Source organism: Prosopis cineraria, unplaced genomic scaffold (genome assembly GCF_029017545.1).
Source record: "Prosopis cineraria cultivar Desert tree isolate PC_DT_omini unplaced genomic scaffold, ASM2901754v1 PC10, whole genome shotgun sequence".
Lineage (NCBI taxonomy): Eukaryota > Viridiplantae > Streptophyta > Magnoliopsida > Fabales > Fabaceae > Prosopis > Prosopis cineraria.
The window spans coordinates 17,133,304-17,157,736 of NW_026555341.1; the positions used below are offsets into that span (position 1 = coordinate 17,133,304).

General features: G+C 35.4%; 1 protein-coding gene across 1 annotated transcript; it reads left to right on the top strand.

Annotated features, from left to right (window-relative positions):
* Nucleotides 1–557: 557 nt before the first annotated feature.
* Nucleotides 558–23,650, top strand: LOC129322834 (uncharacterized). Its single transcript, XM_054969254.1, is given in 18 exon segments — nt 558–631; nt 721–965; nt 1,760–1,858; nt 2,604–2,739; nt 2,834–2,963; nt 4,683–4,776; nt 4,923–5,063; nt 17,227–17,327; nt 19,093–19,206; nt 19,948–20,186; nt 20,423–20,481; nt 20,580–20,765; nt 20,871–20,994; nt 21,133–21,164; nt 21,167–21,190; nt 21,478–21,623; nt 21,712–21,876; nt 23,121–23,650. Coding segments are annotated over 17 exon segments (2,253 nt in total). The 5' UTR covers nt 558–631; nt 721–805; the 3' UTR covers nt 23,424–23,650.
* The last annotated feature ends 783 nt before the right edge of the window (nt 23,651–24,433 follow it).

A 24,433-nucleotide genomic window follows, 5' to 3' on the forward strand; every position in this document is an offset into this window, starting at 1 on the left:
AGAGCAAATTATCGCATCATTAACTTATAGATAACGTTGTTCACTGTTGACTTTTTAGGGTTCAATCAAATGCTAATGCGGCAGGCCTTTGCTAACATGTCATAGGTTAATGAGTACTACATACTTTAAACTATTATGTAAATAGCATTTTGAATCCTGAACTTTGAAATTTAAAACAAATTACCCCCATTATTTATGTGTAAAATATTGACTGTTATATATATTAAATTAATTTCAATATGGTTAGCCATAGCAAACGCATCGTTGGCTATGATGAATGATCGAGAACTTTGTAAAATGATATTTTTAGCTTTTTTTTTTGCAGTGCTTTTAAAACGATTGATATATTATATTTTTATATGTTCTATAACTTTAATTTGATTTTATTTTAAATAATATTTATTTATTTAATAATAAAAATTTATAATTTTATTTAGAAAGAAGTTTAAATATAGATTATTTGACACGGGATGATTTTTATCAAGAGATTTTAAACCCAAATGACCTGATTAATTAAAATCCTCTGAAATTGTTTGCACGTGTTGATTTTAGTAAATATCAGCTCAAATTGTTTGCTCGGAGCTTATTGCATTCTGCTTGAAAATTCAGGGCACGAAGATCGTTCTTTGGGGTATTGATGTTGCTCCTAAAATCAAATTGTTTGCTTAGCGCTTATTGCATTCTGCTCTTGTACGAATGACGCCCTTTTCATACTTGCAGCGATGTGTCGTCCATCTTTTGCCTTGCCGTCGTTGCTACGCTGCTGAACACTCCCCGCACGGCGTCATTCCACTTTCACACGCAAATGCGGTGGAACACTTCACAGTCCATACTCTTGAGTGGCCTCCGTGCGTTGCGGCGGCAACCTCCGCGAACAAAATGGGGAAGGGTCGATATTTGGTGGTTTCAGCTTTGCAGTTTGCCTGCCCTGACGACGTCTAAGCCAATGTTGGCACCGCCGAAAGGTGTTCATTACCTCCCTTTTGTGTTTTCCTTTATTATTATATTTTCGCATCGAAATTTGTTAAGAGTTATGCGCCTATGTTTAAAAGTCACTTGATATTGATCATCCTTCCTTACTGCTCTGATTCACACGCTAGAAGCTGAACTTGATGACAAATGTTCGGAAAATATTGAGCTCCCCGAGATTAAAGATTTCATCTCTAGCTTTTCCGTGATTTGAACACTGCTCAATTCTTGCAAACTGTGTAACCCTTTGAATATTTATTGCCCACTGCTTGATGCTATAGTTAAATCGTGGTTCTTCTCTATGGAACAGCGAATGGCAACTTTCTGAAAGGCGAAGTTGTTGAGAGAATTTGATAATTATTCACATATTTGGAGTTTTGGACAATCCTTAAGCATATACTTAGGCTACTGCATCGAGCAAATTCATTGTCTGAACTCAGTTTAAGTCATTGGTTATTTCATTTCAATCTTCTTGGTTTTGTGACATTTGCATCAAGCAAATTATTTGTCTGAACCCAGTGTAACTAAGTGGCTTTCTTTGTGATACTTGAGTCTTCTAAATGGAAAACAATTACTAAAAGGATTCCAGAGAGAGGATTTCAGTCACATAAGTAAATACTTTGGAAGGTTCATGGTTTCCTTTAGGACTATGTCAGTGATGTGATGACTGATGATAGTTTATTTTGAAGCGAATGCTTCTCCAGAGTCATTATCAATCACCACTAAGCTTTGAAGCCTCATTATTTGAGAATTTCTAGATTTATAAGTTTTCCTGACTTCTGATTGACAGTCTCATACAGTTCCTCAACAATGGCTGAAGTATCACATGGACATTCCCCTGGGAATGATTATCTGTCATTCATTAAAGCCTCATTAGATGAGCTTGAAGGTATTGGACTAGCTAATTTAGCACTTAATCAACAAATATTCGTTTCTTCTACCTTTTTGTGATTCTTAGCTCTGTGTATACAATGTTTTTAAGCTTAACTTTTGCTTTAAAATGCACTTTTTACCCATTTTAATTTTTGATCTTGCGCATATCAAGACGCTAGGAGAATCATGGGCATTTCCGCTAGTGATATTTACTCGCAAAATTGTTATTTGTCCTTTTCACCAATGTTCTGCTCAATTCTTGAATTTTAATTTTTTTTGTAATTTACTGCATGGCTTTGTGCAATATTGATGTAAGTTCTTTCCATTATAACTCAAAATTGCAAGTTTGTAAACCTCTGGTGAAATTTTAATGGTCGAATTATTTTTTCTTCTTAACTACTCCCTTTCAATTGCCTCTTTATTTGAACCTTTAGGCACATCACTGTTCATTGAATGGATCTGGACAGAAATAAACAAGTTCTGTTGCTTTTTGGAGAATCACATGGGCATAGATCGTTGTTGCTTTTTGGGGAATCATGGGAAGTATATTGGGGATATTTATGTGCAAAATCATTATAATTTTAACTTGAATGAGCTAATGTTTTTTTTTTTCTTTTAATTTATTGCATGACATTGTGGAAGATTTACATAGATGCTATTATAATCCAAAATTCTTGCTCTGTGCAAAAGATTCCAATGGCTGAATGATTTTTTTTACTCTTTACTCCTCCCTTTAACTACTTCTTTGTTTAAACCTGTAGGTCCATCTCATCATTGGTTGAATAGATTCGACAAAGATAAACAACTTTCCATGGGAGACAGAACATTCTTGGTTCTTGCTGCAAGAACTTTTGACCATGAAATGTTGTTTGAAAATATGAAGAAAATTAAGAAGAGGTAGAGGAAGGCTGTGTATCAATTTCCCTTCTTCTAGTCTTGTAACAAGTAGTTTTCTTTTCACCTTATGAGTATAAATTACATTTGATGACAGGTTCTCTCATCTCTTTGTCATGGGCTTATTCTTCATTCATTCCTCAGCAGATACAATGCACATAATCTGGTTATTGATGTCTGAAAACATCACATTCCCCATATTATTGTCAAAGAAGACATTTCCTGAGGTAGTGTGAAATCCTTGGTCCAATTCTTAAATGTTATCATTCCTTGTCCTAGGTGCAATTCTTATTAGCGTCAACCCTTGTTGCATGCAAAGATTAAGTTACTTGCCAAGGTGGAGAATGTGAGAGGCCCAGGAGCCAAGTGTTAAATCAGTCTAAAAGCTTTACTGCGTGAGGGGGAAGAAAAGGATAGAACAAGGGACAAAGCAGCATCTAACTCTGATCCTAGTAGAGGTTGTGGGTTAGTAGGAAGAGAGAGTGTGATGGCAAGGGGTTTGTTAAGAACATAAACAGTGAAGGGGAGGTGTGAAGAATCATTTGGGAGTAATTTCCTCGGAAGAGACTGTAACCTCTGTAAAGCGAGAGAATTATACATCTTTACCTTCTATTAGTTTTATCTTTAAATGCAGTACACAACGTGTATGATAGTATAATCTCAAAGTGTTTAGTTTTTATACACCTACTACCTGTGAAGCATTGTCTGAGTTTTCATGCTCTGCTATGGAGCTGATATGTGGTGTTATGTTATTTAACTTTCATCAAAATAGTTGTTCAATAACATGCTAGTGACCATTGGAAATAGTTGTCTCCATCTAGTTCATGTCCAATGATTAGGGTTGATAGCTCACTGGTTCCAGGTAGAGGAGGCATTTTGCTGCCACCATTAAGGGACTCAGTTTCACCAGTTAAAGTTTAATTATTCATGGCTGTAAACTGACTGAAACTGATTGTTGTGGGGATTCTGATATCGTGAAGGTTAGCTGAGCAATTGATTACTCGCCTTAAAATTTGATTAACATCTGAGTGTTCTATATGTAGGAAGCAGAATTGCTCGAGTCTAGGGTTTCTAAAATACTCAAAATCCAATATTAACACCCTATCTTTAGAATCTATTGTATCTAATCTAATCAGAATAATATTTCAAACAACGAGATAATGAAGAATTTATCAAATAGAAATGTGAAAACTTTTTCACTTAGGTAGTGCCAATGACATTCTTAGTGTCATTTAACAGCAGTTCTGTCTGCTTCTGTGCAATTTTCTGTATGATATGTAATACAATTTTATGACCATAGCTAATCTTGTTGAACTAATTCTATAGGCAAACTGCATTGTACAAGATCTTGAGTAAGTCAACTTAGTTGTAAAACTTGCATAGATAGTGTTTGAAGTGTCATGAGTATTTGGCAGGAGAGAAATTCTTGGACTTTTATGGTTGATCCTTTGTCTTTGGAGATCTGTGGGGAAGAATAGCATTCATGTCTTCATTGTGCTGTTCTGCTTGCAGTCTTTTTTTCCTTCAAGGACGTTGTTATCTCAGATTCACCAAAAGATAGGGGTGCTTTGCAGCAATTTTGCTTAAATAGTTCTTCATTCTCTTTATTTTGGAGGTTCCTTTTGGAGATCTCTTAGTCTTTTCTAGTCTTTTCTATTTTTAATCTCTTGTTTAATGAAATTTCTTTTTCTAGGAACACTTCGTTGCAAAATTTCATCGTAGTGTTTTTTTTTTTTTATGCAATTGCTGTGGCCATTGCTACTTATGCTAACCATAGAAGCAAGGCCAGCTGTAGTACCTATGATGATACTGCATATAGTTCTGAGTCAACTGTATCATATATCTCATATGGCATTAATTGCTTTATTTATTTGATTTTTCATTATGAACTGATACACGTGTAATATTATCGTTTAGAGGAATTTAATTTAATTTTATATTTATAGATGGAGCAAGGTGCGTGCTTCTTGTTATTTAAAAATTTTGAGAGCCCAGTAGTTTATCATGAGAAAGACGTGGATCTTGAAATGCTCTACCAAGGTGATGATGCATTTCTTCATGCATAATGTTATGTACAATATGTTGAGACACTTCTATATATATATTTTTTATGTTTATACACACGCATGGTCAATATCAACATGCTTGCATGATTTAATTCTCGATGGTGGGGGTATTATGAACAGCTATTGAGAATTTACACATGCTGCCTACTGGGAATTCTAAGTCAGTCAAGCAATTGAGATTCACTTCTTGGAAGCAAGATGGAATCAAGAAGGAGCATTATATGTGTTCTTCTCTTCTGAATTTACTTCTCTGTTATCCAGGTATTATAAACATTAATCCCTTGATTCAATTATTCCTGTATTGCTTGACTACAGAACTTATCTTCCAGATTTGTAAAATGTGATGATCTGGGAGAATCTTCTCTTTTGGTAATTTGTTTAACTTCAAAATCATGCCATTTTCTGGTTAGACTTCCTGGTGTAGTAATTCTCATTTTCTGCATGATTTTTAGAATTGGGAGTCAGAGGAATGAGTTACCTTTTGCGGCTTGTTTAAAATTAGACAAAGTATAATAGGACAGCACTAAATCAGAACAGAAAATAATATCAACAAATACATGAACTCAAAAGGGCTGCATAATCCCTTTGTAAATCTTTCAAAGAAACCTCAACCTGAATGAACTTTGACCCACAAGAAAGCCAACTTCTCAATTTTGTAGATGTAGTGCCTGCTTGTGCATCCATTCAAAGCCTTTCAAACGGATGTTTTCCTAAAGCAACTATATTTGCATTTTTTTGCTTCTCTCAAAATGCCGCATGGGAATGTCTGCCAGCCATAGGAAATAGCCAAGCAGGCTAGCAGTGACTGGGATTTCTTTTAAAATGTTAAATGCATTGCATCACCATGAGAACTGAATGCTGGAAAAATGTTCACAAATTCGTAATCACAAAGCCTTGTGTTCCTTGTTTTCCTCAAAACCTTGATGGTTAGCCTAGAGCAAGATTTTGTGGCAGCAAGGAAGATTCATTGTTCTCTGAAATTCTCGTAGACCTTGTTTATTTTGGAGCTACCACACCATATCACAGATTTAGAAACAATTGGCCTCTAGTTCCTGAACTTCAGAACTGTGTCACTCAAGTGTCATGAGATGAAGACCTACCTTGCCTACAACAAACAACAACAACAACAACAAGCATATCCCATTAGATGAGATCAATTACATGCATTGCACGATGCCATTGTACTTTATCATTTACTAAGCTTTTAGGAATGTTATTAACTAAGAGGTCTTCATCAATATTTCATAAGTGTTTTCTTTGGCTTTCCTCTACCCTTCTTTATGGGGCTCAAAATTAGCCGTTCTACTCTCCTCACCGATGCCTCCCTCAATCTTCTTTGTACATGTCCAAACCATTTCATACAATTTTATACCATTTTTCTCTCAATAGATGCTACACCTGCTTTTTCTCAAATATGTTCATTTTGAATTTTATCTTTATGTGTATGCTTGCACATCAATCTCAATATTCTTATATATGCTACTCTAATTTTATGTTCCTATTGTCTCTTAAAAGTCCAACATTCACTATCATATAACATAGTTGGTCTTATAATAGTTTGACAAAACTTCCCTTTAAATTTATTAGATATTTTTTGATCACAAATAACTTTCAGCATTTCTCTAGTTAAGCTACTTAGCTTGTGTCCTATGTGTAACATCTCTATTAATTTTTCTATCGTGTTGAATAATAGCTCATAGATATCTAAACTTTTTTACTTGAAACATAATATGATCTCTCAATGTTACTTCTAAATTATTAGTGACTGAAAATTACAATGTAGATATTTCATTTTGCTCCAATAGTCCTATTTGGGCGAAAACTTTTCGGCTCTAATATCCTTCTACATAACTTAAGTTTGCAGTTAATCTCTTCTCTCGTCTTCGTAATAAAAACTATATCATCCGCAAAAAGCATATATTTGGGGATATCTTCTTGAATATGTTTTGTCAAAATATTTAAGATCAGGTCAAATAAATAATGACTCAAAGATAATCCTTGATGTAATCTAATCTTTATAGGAAAATCCTTTATTTCACTATTAGACGTTCTTATACTAGTTGCCCCCTCATACATATCTTGTATAGCTCTAATATAAGCAACCTGGACACCTTTCTTTTCCAAGGCTTTCCAAAGTACTTTTTTAGGTACACAATTGTAAGTTTTTTCCAAATCAATGAAAACCATATGTAAACTTTATCTTTGCATCAATGCTTTTCCATCAATCTCCTTAGCAGATAAATTGTTTCTGTAGTTGCCCTGCTTGGCATGAAGCCAAATTGATTCTCAGAAATACTAATCTCCAATTTTAACCTATACTTAATCACTACAACAACAACAACAACAAGCCTTATCCCACTAGATAGGTTGGTTATATGGATTATATGATGTCATTGTGCTCTATTATTTATTAAGTTTTTAGAAATATTGTTAATTAAAAGGTCTCGTTCAACAACCTCCAAAAGTGTTCTCTTTGGTCTTCCTCTACCTTTCTTAATAGGGCTAAAAGTTATCTGTTCCACTCTCCTCACAGGTGCCTCTCATGATCTTCTTTGTATATGTCTGAACCACCTCAAATGATTTTCTACCATTTTTTCTTCAATAGTGACAATATTGTCACAATTGAAGGAAAAATATTGTCATGTGACCTCAAACGACAAGCCTATACTTAATCACAACAAGCCTATACGTAATCATTGTTTTCCACAATTTCTATTGTGACAATATTGTCATATCCTTTCTCCATGGGAGGTTGGATTGTAATATTCAACTCTTTTAATTACTGAAATATTGGGATGGAATGTCATCACTTGCCATTATCATATCATCAACATGAGACTATGAGGATGGAAATCTTACCACTTATGTGCTTTAAAAGTCTTGCCAGTTAGGCAAAGTTGCCAATTGTTTTGCTACTTTTGCAAATCTCTTGATCCATACTTTGGGTGCTTGTTTTAGCCTATGCAAATATTTGTAGGGTCTATGCAATTTGGTGGGTTTGCCATGTTCTTGAAAACCTTGTGAAATCTCCATATATACCTCTTCCTCTAAATCTCCGCTGGGGAATGCATTTTTTATATCCAATTGAAGTGGCCAGTCTAAAATTTGCAGCAAGCTAGAGAATTAACTTTAGTGTATGAGCTTGGTTATGGGGGAAAATGCCTTGCAATAGTCATTTCCTTAGGTTTAGATGGATCTTTTGTCCACCAATCAGGCTTATTATTTGCATATATTTCCATTCAAATTTTACTTAATAGTAAACACTCATTAAGGCTTAATTGTGATCTTCCCTCTAGGTAGTTCTGTGCTTTTGTTATCTTCCATGTTTGATTCTTCTCCAGGGCCCTTAACTTCTCATTAATAGCCTCCTTCCATCTAGGATATGAAACAGCCTATTGGAAGTTTTGTGACTTCTCATTAGCAATAGTTGCTACAATACCTTTCAAATGGGGCAATTTTTCATAAGAAAACTTGCTTATAGTGTCATGTGTGATATCTTGCCCCTTTCCTTGGTGTAATAGGGAAACTAGGTTCCTTAGAATTGGGAGTAGGAGCATAATCTTGATTTTGCCCGGAAATATTGAGGTTCTCTCTTTAAGCTTCTCACTGTCGAGTGTGCCCTCTTGTTCTTCTTGAATAAGTGAGAAGTTCCTGTTCCTTAGGTTGATTTTCCACCCCAGTTCAGTGTGATCTTCAATTTGTCTCAGGTAGATAGGGATATGCTTAGTTTTAAGGCTGCTTGGTCTTGCATTTCCAAGGTTTCTCTTTCAGCTTTTTGCTGCTGAGTGTGCCCTCTTGGTGTTCTTGAATGGGTGAGAAGTTCCTTGTCCCTAGGTTAATTTTGCTACCTCTGTTTCAGTGTGGTCTTCAATTTGTCGATGGTAGGTAGGGATATATTTAGTTTCAGGGATGGTGGAATTTTTGGTTTGGAACTGGTATTAGTGGGTTGGGAAGCGATAAATGGTGATGTTATCTGGGCCCAAAAGGTCCCATTCCATATCCCTCTCCACCTAAATGTGAGTTTTGGATAATATAGTGGATCCTCTACAAATGTTGCATTCATAGGAACAAAGTTTTCTTCATAGTTGGTGAATAGTAATGACAACTTTTGAGTAAGGGTTTGCACTACAAGATACATTTGAAGGCTCTCTGTTCAAGTTTTTCTCCATTGTTGTGAATATAAGTGACATGGCTAAACACCTTTTATGGCATGGATGTGATGAGAGATCTGTTAGCTTATTTCCTGGCGAGTTTTTGTAATGTTATCTGTATCATCTAAAAGGTGAAGTGATAGGGACGCGGAAGCAGAATCGTGCTAGTTTAGGGACAGAACCCTGAAACAACAAAAACACAAGAACAAAAAGAAAGGGACGAAATTTATGACGGAAATAAAGAAAGGTATGAAGTAAACAATAGGATAATGATCAAGGAGAAGATCCTCTAGAGCACCTGCCTCTAGGAACCTCAACCTTCGAAGACACCACAAGAGTTGATCACGCTCTTGATCACGTCGGTTTCTCACACGGGATACCACCACAAAGCACTAAGGCTCACAAGAGTTATAAACTCTAAAATGAATAATTTCATTCAACTTCTGTGTTGTTTACAATAGGGAGCATGCCTAATTTATATAGGCTCATAGAAAAATATTTCCTAAAATTAAAACCCTAATTTCCTAATACTAAAAGGAGAAATAATGATAAAATATTCAGCCACATAATTTAGGAGATGTGATCCTAAAATTATGGGATTACAAAATTTAGAAATTAATATTATAATTAATTCTAACCTTTGACTAGACTCAAAATAGAAAATCAAATCAAAGGACCATTAAAATAGGAAATAATTTAGGAGACAATCAAGGGATCATAAAGGATTTGAAATCACGCCACCCTTGACTTCTTTACTAGGGTTTCATGCCTCCTTGCATGCAAGAGGCTCAACTTGTAGTCTTCCTTGCATTGGGCTAAGGTCTGCATCTCTTGGGCTTGACTCTTCATGAGTTTGGATCTTAAATACATTATACACGTATAGATGCTCTCCTTTGGACTTGAGGGGAGTGCCCCAATGCTCTCCAAGCTCTTGAACTTCTTGCACAAGACTGAACAAGGCTTGCTTCATGGCTTTGGTTCGGGCTCTTGTCATTGGACCTCCAATATGTTGCAATGGGTCTTTAGGTACGTTGGATTGGAAGTATTGGGCTCCTTCTATGTCACCATGCTCATGATTACCATCCTCAGCTTCGTTGCCATTAATGCTATGTCACCCGTGCCATGGGGTCCATCATTCCCTCCCAGTTGGAAAGGATTCGTCCTCGAATCTGCAGAATCATATAAAGATAAATCAGAAACATTAAATGTGGCACTAACATTGCCATAAGAGCTAGGCAAATCAATCTTGTAAGCATTATCATTAATTCTTTCCAAAACTTGAAAAGGTCCATCTCCTCGAGCTTGAAGTTTGGACTTCCTTTGATTAGGAAATCTCTCTTTCCTTAAATGTAACCAAACCCAATCTCCAGGCTCAAAGATCACACGTCTCCTGCCTTTATTAGCTTGCTTGGCATATTGCTCATTCTTTCGCTCTATATTTGCTTTAACCTTAGCATGTAAGTCCTGCACAAACTTAGCTTTTTCCTTGCCATCAGTGTTAGCATGCTCAGAGAAAGGCAAAGGTAAAATATCAATAGGAGATAATGGATTGAAACCATAAACAATTTCAAATGGAGAATAAGAAGTAGAAGAATGAACAGCCCTGTTGTAAGCAAATTCAATATGAGGTAAACAATTCACCCAATTCTTCAAATTCTTCTGAATTATTGCTCTTAATAATGTAGTCATAGTTCTGTTAACTACCTCAGTTTGACCATCAGTTTGTGGATGGGCAGTAGTGGAAAAAAGTAACTTAGTCCCTAATTTATGCCATAGGGTACGCCAGAAATGACTAAGAAACTTCACATCTCTGTCACTCACAATAGTCTTAGGTAAACCATGCAAACGAACAATCTCTTTAAAGAATAAGTCAGCAATGTTAACAGCATCATTAGTCTTAGCACAAGCAATAAAGTGTGCCATCTTAGAGAACCTATCAACAACAACAAATATGGAATCTTTGCCTGCAGAAGATTTAGGCAATCCAATTACAAAATCCATAGAGATATGTTCCCAAGGGTGAGAGGGGACGGGTAAAGGAGAGTAAAGTCCATGAGGTTGGATCTTAGATTTTGCCTGTCTACATTTAATGCATTTATCACAAACAGATATGACATCTTTCCGCATGTGAGGCCAAAAGAAATGATCAGACAAAATAGCCAAAGTTTTATCTACACCAAAGTGTCCCATCAAACCACCACTATGTGCTTCCTTAGTAAGCAACTCACGCATAGAACAAATAGGAATGCATAATTTATTTTTCTTAAAAAGAAATCCATCAAATTTAAAGAAATCACCAGATCCATGATTTTCACAAGATTTCCAAATATTTTCAAAATCAGGATCAGTTTTATAAAGATCTTTTAGAATCTCAAAACCAAGTAATTGAGCATGCAAATAGGAAAGTAATGTATACCTTCGAGATAAGGCATCAGCAACGATATTTTCTTTACCTTGCTTATGCTTAATCACATAAGGAAAGGTTTCAATAAATTCCATCCAGCGAGCATGTCTCTTGTTTAACTTACCTTGAGACTTGAGAAACTTTAAACTTTCATGATCAGAATGAATGATGAATTCCTTGGGCCACAAATAATGTTGCCATGTTTCTAAGGCCCTCTTTAGAGCATAAAGCTCTTTGTCATAGGTGGAATAATTCAAAGCTGCGCCGTGAAGCTTTTCACTGAAGTAAGCTATGGGCTTAGAATCCTGCATTAAAACAGCACCTATACCAATACCAGAAGCATCACATTGAATTTCAAATGCTTTAGAGAAATTAGGCAAAACAAGTAAAGGGGCATTAGTCAATTTATCCTTTAGGGTTTGGAAGGCCCTTTCTTGTGTTTTATCCCATTTAAAGGTCGCATTCTTCTTAACAAGTTCATTAAGAGGGGCAGCAATGCTAGAGAAATCCCTAACAAATCTCCTATAGAAGCTTGCTAAGCCATGGAAGCTTCTCACTTCACTTGCATTCTTAGGGGTTGGCCATTCACGAATAGCCTTAACTTTCTCCTCATCTACACGAATTCCCTGTGATCCAACAACAAATCCCAAAAAGATAACAGAGTCCATGCAAAAGAAACACTTTTGAAAATTAGCATATAATTTATATTCCCTCAAGATGTCAAACACATTTTTAAGATGATTCATATGATCAGTCAAAGATTTACTATAAATCAAAATATCATCAAAGTAAACCACAACAAACTTGCCTATAAACTTTCTAAAAACATGATTCATTAATGCCATAAAAGTGCTAGGAGCATTAGTCAAACCAAAAGGCATAACTAACCATTCGTATAATCCAAATTTAGTTTTAAAGGCAGTTTTCCATTCATCACCCTCTTTCATACGAATTTGATGATAACCACTTCTAAGATCAATTTTAGAAAAGATAGAAGCACCATGTAATTCATCAAGCATATCATCAAGTCTAGGGATAGGGTAACGATACTTTACAGTGATTTTGTTGATTGCTCTACAATCAACACACATCCTCCAAGATCCGTCTTTTTTTGGCACCAAGATAACAGGGACAGCACAAGGGCTAAGGCTCTCACGCACAAAGCCTTTCATCATCAATTCCTCTACTTGGCGCTGGATCTCCTTAGTCTCTTCAGGGTTAGCCCTATAAGCAGGCTTGTTTGGAATAGCAGCTCCAGGCAAGAAATCTATCCTATGCTCAATTCCTCTTAAGGGAGGAAGTCCATCAGGAATTTCATCAGGGAATAGATCTCTATAATCCTGCAACAAAGAGACAACACTAGAAGGCAAAGTGGGGTCAAAAGTATTAGTAGAAAAATAAATATTCTTGGGAATTACAATAAGAGCTTGCTCACTCATCAAAGCCTCTTGAATCTTACTTTTCCCACACAATAATATTTTTTTTTCACTATTTTCCTTCACTCCCACCATTCTATTTTTTTCTTTTCTCACCTTCTCACCACTCTTTTTCCTCTCTTTTGATTGATTTTCAAGTAAAGTAATACTCTCTTTCTTTTCTCTCTCACTCATGCCACAATCAAGGAGATCTCTCCTTTGCTTGTAATCTTGAGTAATCTTTAGTTGATCTTCATAGGCTTGGATGGGCCTAAGAGGATTTAATACAACAGTCTTGCCTTTAAAAGGCACCTTGTAACAATTTCTAAAACCATCATGAGTAGCCTTACTATCAAACTGCCAAGGCCTACCTAATAACAAGTGTCCAGCAAGCATAGGGGCTACATCACATAATACATCACAAGTATAAACTCCAACAGAGAAAGTAATCAACACTTGCTTAGAAACCCTAATTTCAGCAGAATCATTCAACCATTGCAATTTGTAGGGCTTAGGGTGTGGGATTAAAGGTAAAGATAATTTATCTACAAGTAAAGTGCTAGCGACGTTAGTGCAACTACCACCATCAATTACCATGCTACACACTTTCTCTTTGATGAAGCATCTAGTGTGAAAAATATGCTCGCGTTGCTCATGTTCATCATCCTCCTTTGGTTGAATATTGAGAGCTCTTCTTGCCACCAAGATAGAGTCAACTACACCATTGCATTCAAGCTCATCATTTGATTCATGGGAGGTAGAATCATCATCAACATTATCAGCATCATCTTTATCACTTTCATGCACACTATCATAGCCACCATCATCTCTCAAGATCATAACCCTTTTATTGCTACAATCTCTCGCCATGTGGCCCACACCATGACATTTGAAACACTTAATAGGAGAAGTGTTAGATGAATAAGAAGAAGGTTTAGGGTTAGAAGTTTTACCCTCATACTTGGTCTTTATTTCTTCCTTGGCTTGGGATGTATCTTTGGCTTTGGAATCCTTCCATTTGGAAGTTGTCTTGGAGTCTTTCCAAGAGGACTTGGAACGTTTGTTCTTATTTCTCTGCTCCAACTTTATAGCCTTGTGTATGAGCTCTTCCTTGTCCACAAAAGTGTACAAGTCAAGCTTATCTCTCAACTCTGGCCTCAAGCCATCCATAATTCTTGACATTGCTTCACGTTCATTTTCTTGAATGTTTGCACGAAACTTCAAGATATTCAACTCGTGCACATACTCCTCCACTGTCATAGATCCTTGAGAAAACATTCTCAATTTTCTATTCAGCTCTGTATAGTAGTAGCTGGGGACATAAGCCTTTCTCAAGTACCTTTTAAGCTTCTCCCACGTTTTAATGGGCTTTTTCCCAAGTTGGCTTCTTTTGTACTGTAAATCTTGCCACCAATAAACAGCATAGTCAGTGAAATTCAAAGAAGCAGTTTTTACCTTCCTTGACTCAGACAAATCAAGAGTCATGAAGATTTGGTCCATCTTCATTTCCCAATCAAGGTATTTTTCTGGATTGTTGCTACCCTTGAATGAAGGATACTTTACTTTTTGGTCCGGTAAGTCAACACCACGCTTTAAGGATTTCTTTCCCTTAGGAGAAGGGGGTTCTTCATACTCCTCATCATCGCTGGGGATCTTATGCTTCTTTCCTTTAGAAGAGGAAGTCTCCGGCTCATCTTTATCCTCTTTATGGAACCTATGATCAAGTTCCAAGCGAAACTGCTGCAACTGTGTTTTGATAAGTTCTAAAACAGAGTTCATATCAATACTAGGGGATTCATCCTTGTTACTCATGTTCACAGAAGCACTAGAAACCATATAAGATAAAAATAGGTCCTCACACACACAAACTCACGTGTTTACTCTCAAGATAAAGTCACTCGTGTTTCACACAAAAAAAAAGTAATGGCTTTTTTTTTAATGATGAAAAACACACTTGCCTTTTACCACTCACTAAGCTTGTGGATAGAATCCAATGGTGAAACCCACAAATCAAGAAACTAAGGAACAATCAAGTGAATATCTTCTAAATTAAGGAAACTAGAAAACAAGCACAAGGTGAAAAGAGGATTTTTTTTTTTGCAATTTTGAAACAAATAGGAAAGCAAAATTTTCAAATAAAATTAAGCTTGTTAAAGGAAAAACCACACGTGACAACAAAAAAATAAGAAAAAAAGAAATAAAAGTCAAAGAGTCAAATACTCAAAGACAAAAATAAAAAAAACTAAATAAAATAAGAGAGTAGCACAAATAGCAAATAAGAGAGTAGAGAATTTGAAAAGTGCTACCAAAAATAAAAAATAAGAAAGTGATCAACGTAAAAGACTTTCTTATCACCCAAGTTGACTTTTCTCTTTAAGCAACCTCTTGGTGACTTGGAGTTCAAGAATAGCCTTTTTCTACAGTCATAACTCACAGCAATATATTTTTTTTTGTAATTTTTTTTTTTGAATTTTCGGATTTTTTTTTCTCTTTTTTTTTCTCAACACACTAACACTTTTTTTTTGCCTTTTTTTTGCACGAATTTCTAGGTATTTTTTTTTCTTTTTTTTTTTGAGAAGGCTAATAAAATGAAAACTCACATAAGATAAAAAGTCACAAAGATGAAGAAGAGAAAAACCAAAAGATAGAAGTAGATGGGGTAGATAAGAGATGATCACAAAAAGAAATAACTCAAGATGAAAAAGAAGAAGGAAGGACAAGAATTTAAACCAAAACTAGCAACCAAAGCTCTGATGCCAATCTGATAGGGACGCGGAAGCAGAATCGTGCTAGTTTAGGGACAGAACCCTGAAACAACAAAAACACAAGAACAAAAAGAAAGGGACGAAATTTATGACGGAAATAAAGAAAGGTATGAAGTAAACAATAGGATAATGATCAAGGAGAAGATCCTCTAGAGCACCTGCCTCTAGGAACCTCAACCTTCGAAGACACCACAAGAGTTGATCACGCTCTTGATCACGTCGGTTTCTCACACGGGATACCACCACAAAGCACTAAGGCTCACAAGAGTTATAAACTCTAAAATGAATAATTTCATTCAACTTCTGTGTTGTTTACAATAGGGAGCATGCCTAATTTATATAGGCTCATAGAAAAATATTTCCTAAAATTAAAACCCTAATTTCCTAATACTAAAAGAAGAAATAATGATAAAATATTCAGCCACATAATTTAGGAGATGTGATCCTAAAATTATGGGATTACAAAATTTAGAAATTAATATTATAATTAATTCTAACCTTTGACTAGACTCAAAATAGAAAATCAAATCAAAGGACCATTAAAATAGGAAATAATTTAGGAGACAATCAAGGGATCATAAAGGATTTGAAATCACGCCACCCTTGACTTCTTTACTAGGGTTTCATGCCTCCTTGCATGCAAGAGGCTCAACTTGTAGTCTTCCTTGCATTGGGCTAAGGTCTGCATCTCTTGGGCTTGACTCTTCATGAGTTTGGATCTTAAATACATTATACACGTATAGATGCTCTCCTTTGGACTTGAGGGGAGTGCCCCAATGCTCTCCAAGCTCTTGAACTTCTTGCACAAGACTGAACAAGGCTTGCTTCATGGCTTTGGTTCGGGCTCTTGTCATTGGACCTCCAATATGTTGCAATGGGTCTTTAGGTACGTTGGATTGGAAGTATTGGGCTCCTTCTATGTCACCATGCTCATGATTACCATCCTCAGGCTTCGTTGCCATTAATGCTATGTCACCCGTGCCATGGGGTCCATCATGAAGGTTTTGGAAGGCATACAGTTTATCATGTAGATACTGTTTGAGGGTTGAGCTATGGAATTCCCTACCCTTGACACTTCCATTTAATCGAGGGAAAACCAAAAGTAAACAATTCCAATAATTACCTAGATTTCTGAAGAAATAAACATTTCGGGAACAGTAGGACTGGCAAAGAAAGATATAGGAGAATGATGAATATTTGAACCTGTTATTTTTGAGTCTTGACATTTATTGTTGGTAACTGGTTTTATTGATCTATCAGCTGAGTATCATCAATTTTTCAATACTACAAATTTCATTCCCCTGTGGAGCTGAAATTGCATCTGCCTTTTCTTTTCTCTCTCCCCTTTCCCTTGCTATGGAAAAATAATTAAATTTGATTTTCTTGGACCTTTATATTCTGGTTTTAAAGTGCAATGTATATGTCAGAGAATAAGCATGAGATCAGTATTGAATGGATAGTACTAATTAAGAGGACTGGTATTGAATGGATAGTACTAGTTAAGAGGACTTGAGAAAAAAGGTAACCAAATGAGGAATTTATTTTCATAATCTTGAAAACTTGAGGGCCATTGAGAATTCAAACCATTGGATTGGTGTTACTTATTAGAAGATCGCAATGCCTGTAACAAATTTTTCATTATACTTATTGGGTAATTAAAAGTAATTTGACCAATTTCATATTTTACAGGTTGCATCTCTGCAGATGAAAGTGGAGACCGCCTCTTCCTTTCTGACTGCAATCATCATAGGATTATTGTATCTGATGACAATGGAGAGATTTTGGATTGCGTATGTATACAAATTATTGAAATTGGTTTAGTACAAGATGCATTTTGATTACGGGTCTTTTCTAGCCCATATTTCTATGTTGTCTAGTGGATGAACAGACTTGGCTTCTGGCTACATAGGCCCATGTTCTTATGCACCTTGTTGACGTTGTTTATTCATGTTTATACTGTTAAGAGAATAGTTTCCATTTTTAGGAGCTATTAAGAATGAATGGAAGTCTTAATAGGTTATGAAGATGATAATTACTTGTAAGTACCTAACTACCCAGTGTACAACTGTCTTTGTGATTATGGTAGTAGTTGCTGATGTTCTTGTAAGGTTGAGTTCTTGAGTTGGTTATTTTTTATTGTTCTTTTCAGAGGGGATTTATTTATGATCATCTGCAGTCTTCATAAGTTTCTGCTTGAGGGGCAGAGTTAAAAGGAATATGAAAAAAGCCTTAGGTTTATAACTTGGCTACTTGATGTGCACCATAATAAAAGCTATGTTATTGGAATAATAAGGCTAGGACTTAGTGTTATACAAATCGAGTCTTTTAATAATATATTTTATTTGGCCCCCTCCCTTTCTCCCTAACTCTAGCTCTCTACTTTCTCAAAAGTTTGGGTTCTTGGCTGGATTATGAAGTCTTGTATATTTCCGTCCATGTGAAATTTGATTGTTAAAGGGGTCAAGTTGTCTAAATAGCTAGGGAACTGGAGAACCATGCAAGCTAGGCTTGATGTGAACTATAAATATATATCATGTTACATACTCTGTTATTATGATATTAATTCCATCATAATCACCGAAAGAAGGCCTAGTGAAAAATGAAAGAGATATTGATGGAGACTAAGGTAGTGTGAGATGCCTGAACATTGAGGGTAGGTAAGTGGGTTAGTTCTCCCCCCTCTTTAGCTGGCTTTTTTGGGAGGTTTTAGTGGCCTGCTAATTGGCATCACAAATAGTAGTTGACAGTTTTGAAAAAGGCTACTTACAAATGATTTTGATCATTGTAGGTGTTGACAGGCTAGGAAGCCAAACGAAGTGTCCAAATTTTAGCCGTTAGGATGTTGGCTCTCCAAAGGGGGCCAATTTGATGGAGACAGTAGCATAGGATGCATAAGTCTGACATTGAGTAACATGAGATGCTTTATGATACTCAAGTGGGTTGGTTCTCCCATCTGAATAGTTTTTCAGGGAGGGTGCCTTGGGTGCCCATCAAATATATAGCACATTTTAGATATATGATGAAGATGACAACGCCCCAATCAAGAAATGGCATATGAATTGAAGGAGAGGTTGAGAGTAATGAAAGTGGAAAGATAATTAAGATAGAGAATTGGAGAGGTAAGCTTGAGAAGGTATTTTGATCAGCTCATGTTTTGTTTTAGGTTTTCTGGTCCTTGAAGATAAATAAGAAACACAAGGTCTCTGGAAATAATTATTTAAGTTCCTGGTCCTTACTAATGACTTTTCCTAAACTTTGTTCCATAAAGACCTCTTTTTGTCCATATACAAGAGAAACCCAGCTCAGACCTACTTTAAATTCTGCAAATTCAGCTTTTTCCCTGTTATCAGGAACAAGTGTCATTTTATCTTTTTTTTTTAAAATAATTTATCATAGTGTTTTTTATAGGTATCAAATTGTTAACAATTAACAATATTATTCTCTGGCCTTCCCCTAGCATTAAGAATTTGGGGTGAATTGTTTTTTTTAAAGTTCTTGTCTCTATAAAAGTGAAGGAGCAGCAGTTGGGAGTTACAGTTTTATTGTCTCTTTCAGATTGGCTCTTCCCCAGGATTTGAGGATGGAGATTTTGAATTTGCTAAATTAAGGCGACCTGCAGGTTCTTTTTACCATGCTGCTGAGGACTGCTTATATTTTGTAGATTCCGAGGTATCAATTTTGCTGTTGAGAGTTGCTAATGTACATGATTAGATTTGAATCTATATTTATCATATTTGATGCTATTTTATAAACATCAATCTGTTGTCATTTCGTATTAGTGTTTCGTTCTGATTCTAAATTTCTATTGAGGCTGCTATCTGATGTTGGGATTGGGCTGATTCTGATGGCTTTACACAAGACATTATATTGCGTTTTCTTCTAGGAGAATAAACTTAACCTTTGGTTATAAGAGTGGTATCTTCAATCTGGTTTCCAAGTGAAGGATGTTGGATAGAATTGAGGCCCAAAAGTTAATGAATATTATATTGTGTTGTTAGCACCTAATTGCTTATAGTGAAGCATATTCCTTAATAAAGGAGTGTCTTCAAGGATAAACTAATAGAGTTAACATGGGGAACGCCTTTAAGTTAGATATACTGCAACATTCAAAGGGGTTCATACTTATTGTTAACTACACTTATATTTGTCATCTATCCAAGCTTATATCAGACATCATTCTGTGGTGAATTTCTTAGTTTTTCCCAACATTAGTGCATTACAAGGGTGAAAGAGAGGAAGAATACCTGTTCCTGCACTTCTTCTCCTAGCTATATTTCATCTTCATTCTGTTTATAGCTTTTCTTCTTTATATTTTTGGATTGGGTTTTGACTTCATAAATCGTAGTGGCTTAGTCATTTTATGGAGTTGTTACTTAACCTTTTCATTTCTTCTGATTCCCATCTTTTAAGAACCTTGCTATCAGGAAAGCTGATATGCAAGCACGATCAGTGGAGACTCTTTATCCTATAAGTGCCTCTAGCAAGAGCAATGTGCCTATATGGACTTGGATCATGAATAAGCTGGGTTTAGAAAGCAATGCAGAGAGCAATGTTGATGAAACATCAGATGTGTTTGGTTCTAAAACACCATATTTACCATGGCATCTGTTGAAATCAGTTGATGATACTCTCTTCATTCTAGACCGCAGGTGAAAGAACTTGATGCTTTTATTTCATGGATAGTACTTGAATGTCCCTTGTTTCATAATATTTGAAATTTTTAGGCATTTCTCTTTTGCTTCCTTTTCCGTTTTCTTTATCATCAAGTGGTCTTATATGATAAGGTAGATAATAGATGCTGACGCTGACATTGTGTAGTTCTTACTATTTTCTTGTCTTAATTTAATATAATGGTTATGTAATTATTTTTCGGTCTTATTTGCAGGTTCCAAGTTGCAGGGATCATGGATTTGGCTTCAGCAAAGATTGACAAAGTTCTTGAAGGTTTAATTTATTAGTGGTTCTATGGTCAATAATGGAAGCCATTGTGTATCTGGTTGCAACTGATGAATTAATTCTTGAAATATTTTGCATTGAAAAAGGTTCTCCTGAAATTTATGAGATATGCAGAAAGCAGATGTCAAAGAAATTATCCCTTTTAGATCATCTAGCCTATGATGGGTTTCAACAGCAAATTGAATATGCCTATTCTGTGGAGGGCCTCCCTCATTCTGGTCTTTTATCTTCACTGACGACCCTGCAGAATCAAATTTTCATCAGTGATACAGGTATTTTGTTTTTTCCACATGCCCCTCCTGGGGGTTTTAGTACTTTCTGATCTTCATTGTCTTCTTTCTATGGTTTGTGTTTACCGCCTAATTTTTTGTCTCTAGTTGGACAGAGGATTTTGAAAGTTGACAGAGAATCTGGGGTTTGTTCAAAATTCCAGTTTTCCAATTTAGGGATACTTGGATTACCTTGTTGGTTGATGCCTCCCTCGGAGACATTTTATGCTACGTAAGTTATTTGTCTCAAAATTATTTTGGTTAATTTTTTTTTTCCAAATCCAAAACTTATCGGCGTTTACATCACAAAGAAGCAAGATTTAAATCATATGAAACATTCTAACTTGTCTAACACTTTACTGATTGACAGCACAAATGGACTTTCAGATGTACCAATTGATCATTGCAGTGTTTCCAGTTGCTACCAGGTCATTTTATATTGTACAACTGGCTTTGATTTTAAACATTCTACCATGAATCATCAAGAAGTTTTTTTGTGATGACATAATTCTGATTTTAGTCCTTTATCACCTGTGATGCTCTGATCATCACTTTATTTTAGGATATAGGATTACTCGATAGGCTGTTCTCTCTCTTTTATGTCATTCCGCTTGTATTTGCAGCAAAAAAAAAAAAAGGCAGTAATGATGCAACACAAACATACTGTTTTTTCTTAATTGACTTTGATGGCGTTGAACTTTCTTCAATGTGGCAGGTAAAATTCACATGCTGTTAATCGTGGATGTTCCTCAGGACACTGAGCTAGTACAACCACTGGATGAGGCCTGTATCTGGCGTCAGGCAAGAGGAGCAGCTATTGAAGTCTCAGCAATAGAGGATGTGCCAGGATCGGTAGATAAGGTTCTTGAGGATGGAAGAGGGACAGTCTTTGCTGAAGTTGTCTTGTTCTGTATTTGCAGTTGCTTATCAAATCAGTTCCTGGGTGCAGGTCGGCGTTGCACAACAATGGTATGATGAATTGGATGATCTTGCCTCTCCTAAACCTGAGTCAGAACAAGCTGTTCCAGATGATAATCTGAATAACAATTTAATGGTGGAAGATAAGAAAATTTGCATCACCTGCAATGTCAATACTAGTCCTGGAACGAGTGAGGTATAAATATTATTTTTGAAGCAGCAAAGGAAGATGGCAATGATTTTTTTTTTTTTTAATAAAAAAAAACCCCCTCTTTCTATTCATTATGCCGATTCTGCTAGGAAAGCACTGGTATTAAATGAGACATAGATAAGGCAGTTAACATTCAATTGAAGTCTGATTTATGAATACTACTATTAGATTTATATTGTCCTAGGTTGCATAGATACGGGTACGAGTATCCGATACGATACGGCATGATACGGGGATACGGCAAATTTTCAAAATTTTAGGATACGAGTACGGGAATATTTATAATGTATATTTCAACATTTTATGATATAAGTATAGGTATTTTGATTTTTAAACAAGAATTTCTAAAGCAATATAAGAATATTTATAGTAATTAACTAAAATATTAAGTGTTTTTTCAAGTTTTTAAATGATATAGTAAAAAATTATTGAAAAAAAAATCATATAACAAATGTTAGAATATGGGATACGTATACAGGAGTATCTTACAAGTATCGTATCGGATATGTATCGGATACGGGTACGTTTACTTTTTTGAAGTATCCGTGCTACATAGATTGTCCATCTGACTGCTACTTACCTCTGAGATTCATTTATGGGATTTGTGTACATTTTTTAAATTTATGCATGTCTAACTTTATCTGGAATTGGTTTTGGTTGTCTAATGCAAGACCAGTTACCTCTGCCCACAGCTTGATAATCATTATGTGTCACAAGTATAACTATTTTGTTAACAATTGGGAGCTGGGAGTCTCTGATTTTGACAGGGAGACAGTGTATTTCGAAGTATTTTTTCTTGGCCTGAAATATTTCTAAATGAGTTTTGTGATCTCTATTGTCATGCAATTGTTTATGCTTTTATTAGAAGCATAATACTGTGGGGATCATGTTGCCTGTCTCAGAGCAAGGGTTATAAAAGTTGTTAAACCTATGCCTTCCTGTTAACCGAGTGACTTCATTTTATCATTTTATATGTCGCTATCTATTACAGATGTTTACAGATTAGTAAGATTTTAAACTTGCTGCATTTTCTTTTATTAAAATTTAACTAGAATTTGCAGTCTTGGGAGTACTATGATTTTTTTTATGGAGTGCCTTTTATTTTAGCAGTCTTCTACACATATTGACAAACCTTGATAATGGTGGTTATCAACCAACCCAAAAAAAAAGAAAAAGAAAAAGAAAAAAGAAAGACAGACTTCAATGCTAATATATCTCCTTTTACACAGGTTATTATTTATACAGTGCTTTATTTGAAACTTAAAAAAGACCCAAACTCACAAGAAGAAAGCCCTGAGATTCATGCTGGAAGGATACTAGATATCATGAGCTCTGGGAGATGCTTGAAGATGGAGAAAGATCTATGCAGTCAATTTTTATCAAAATCTAAAGGGGACTTGAGGGATCTCATTTTCATGAAACCACTGCATGTAAGGATAAAATTGGATAGTTTAGATCATCCAAAGGCTGAAAATGAGAGAGATATAATCTTGACAGATTCATCCATCCAGGTAAAAGTTTCACTCGATTGATTGTAGGTAGATTCAAGAACAAAGTTGCGAACTTTTCATGTGCTTTTTGTAATGGTTTTTGCTTTCTGATCCAGATGGGTAACATAATATAATATAAAGCCAAGGTTTTTTATTTGACCAAAAAAAAAAAGGCCAAGGATTTTTAGGGCATTGTAATGGTTTTTGTATATTGTATATAATTTTAATTGCCCCGTGTGTCTAATATATAGCCAGGCATTAAATGTGAACATTTTTTTTAGGGGTTCAATTAATTTTTACGTTTTACACATGCTGGCGAGATTTCCTAAAATTGGGCTAGGCCTTTTAATTGGGTTGTCTATTGTTGTGATTTGGGCTTTATTTTTGGGCCTTTTTTTTTCGAATTTAATTTTTGACTCATTGTGAGATTTTAGATGTCGCAATCAATTAAAATTTCCTTTCTTCTGGCAAATCATTGTTAATTGACAATTACTGTCTCTTTTGTTGAATTATTTTGGGATTAAATAGTAAGGAGTGGCGGCATTTCCGCGTATCCTAGTTTCCTTAATCTCTAAGACATAAGCACCGAACATGTGTCTCAGATCAATTTTGCCCATTTGTTTGAGGATAATTTGTTGTACTAAACGTCTAATGCTTAATCGATAGCCTAGGCATTTCACACAATTTGAACATATATTAAAAAGTTTGACCAATTTTATTCAATGTATTGGTAGACGGATATGGATTGTCTACCGTGCCTTTATTGTACGATGCTGAAGTCCATTTAATTAACAGTGTTATAATATTTTTTATATTTCCCAGTTATATAAAAGATATATCATATTGAGGGATACTTGGTTTAATTAGTTGAGAGGTTGAATCAGTTTATTTTGAAATTTTTTGAGTCTTGAAATATGTAGCTGTGTCAAATAAAGATGCATATTGCACAAAAGATGTAATCCAAGGAATCTGAATTCATGAGTAGTCCTAATTGGAAAAGACAATAAAATATTGAAAATTGGGCGGGTGAATTATTGGTGTATGCTAGGTTT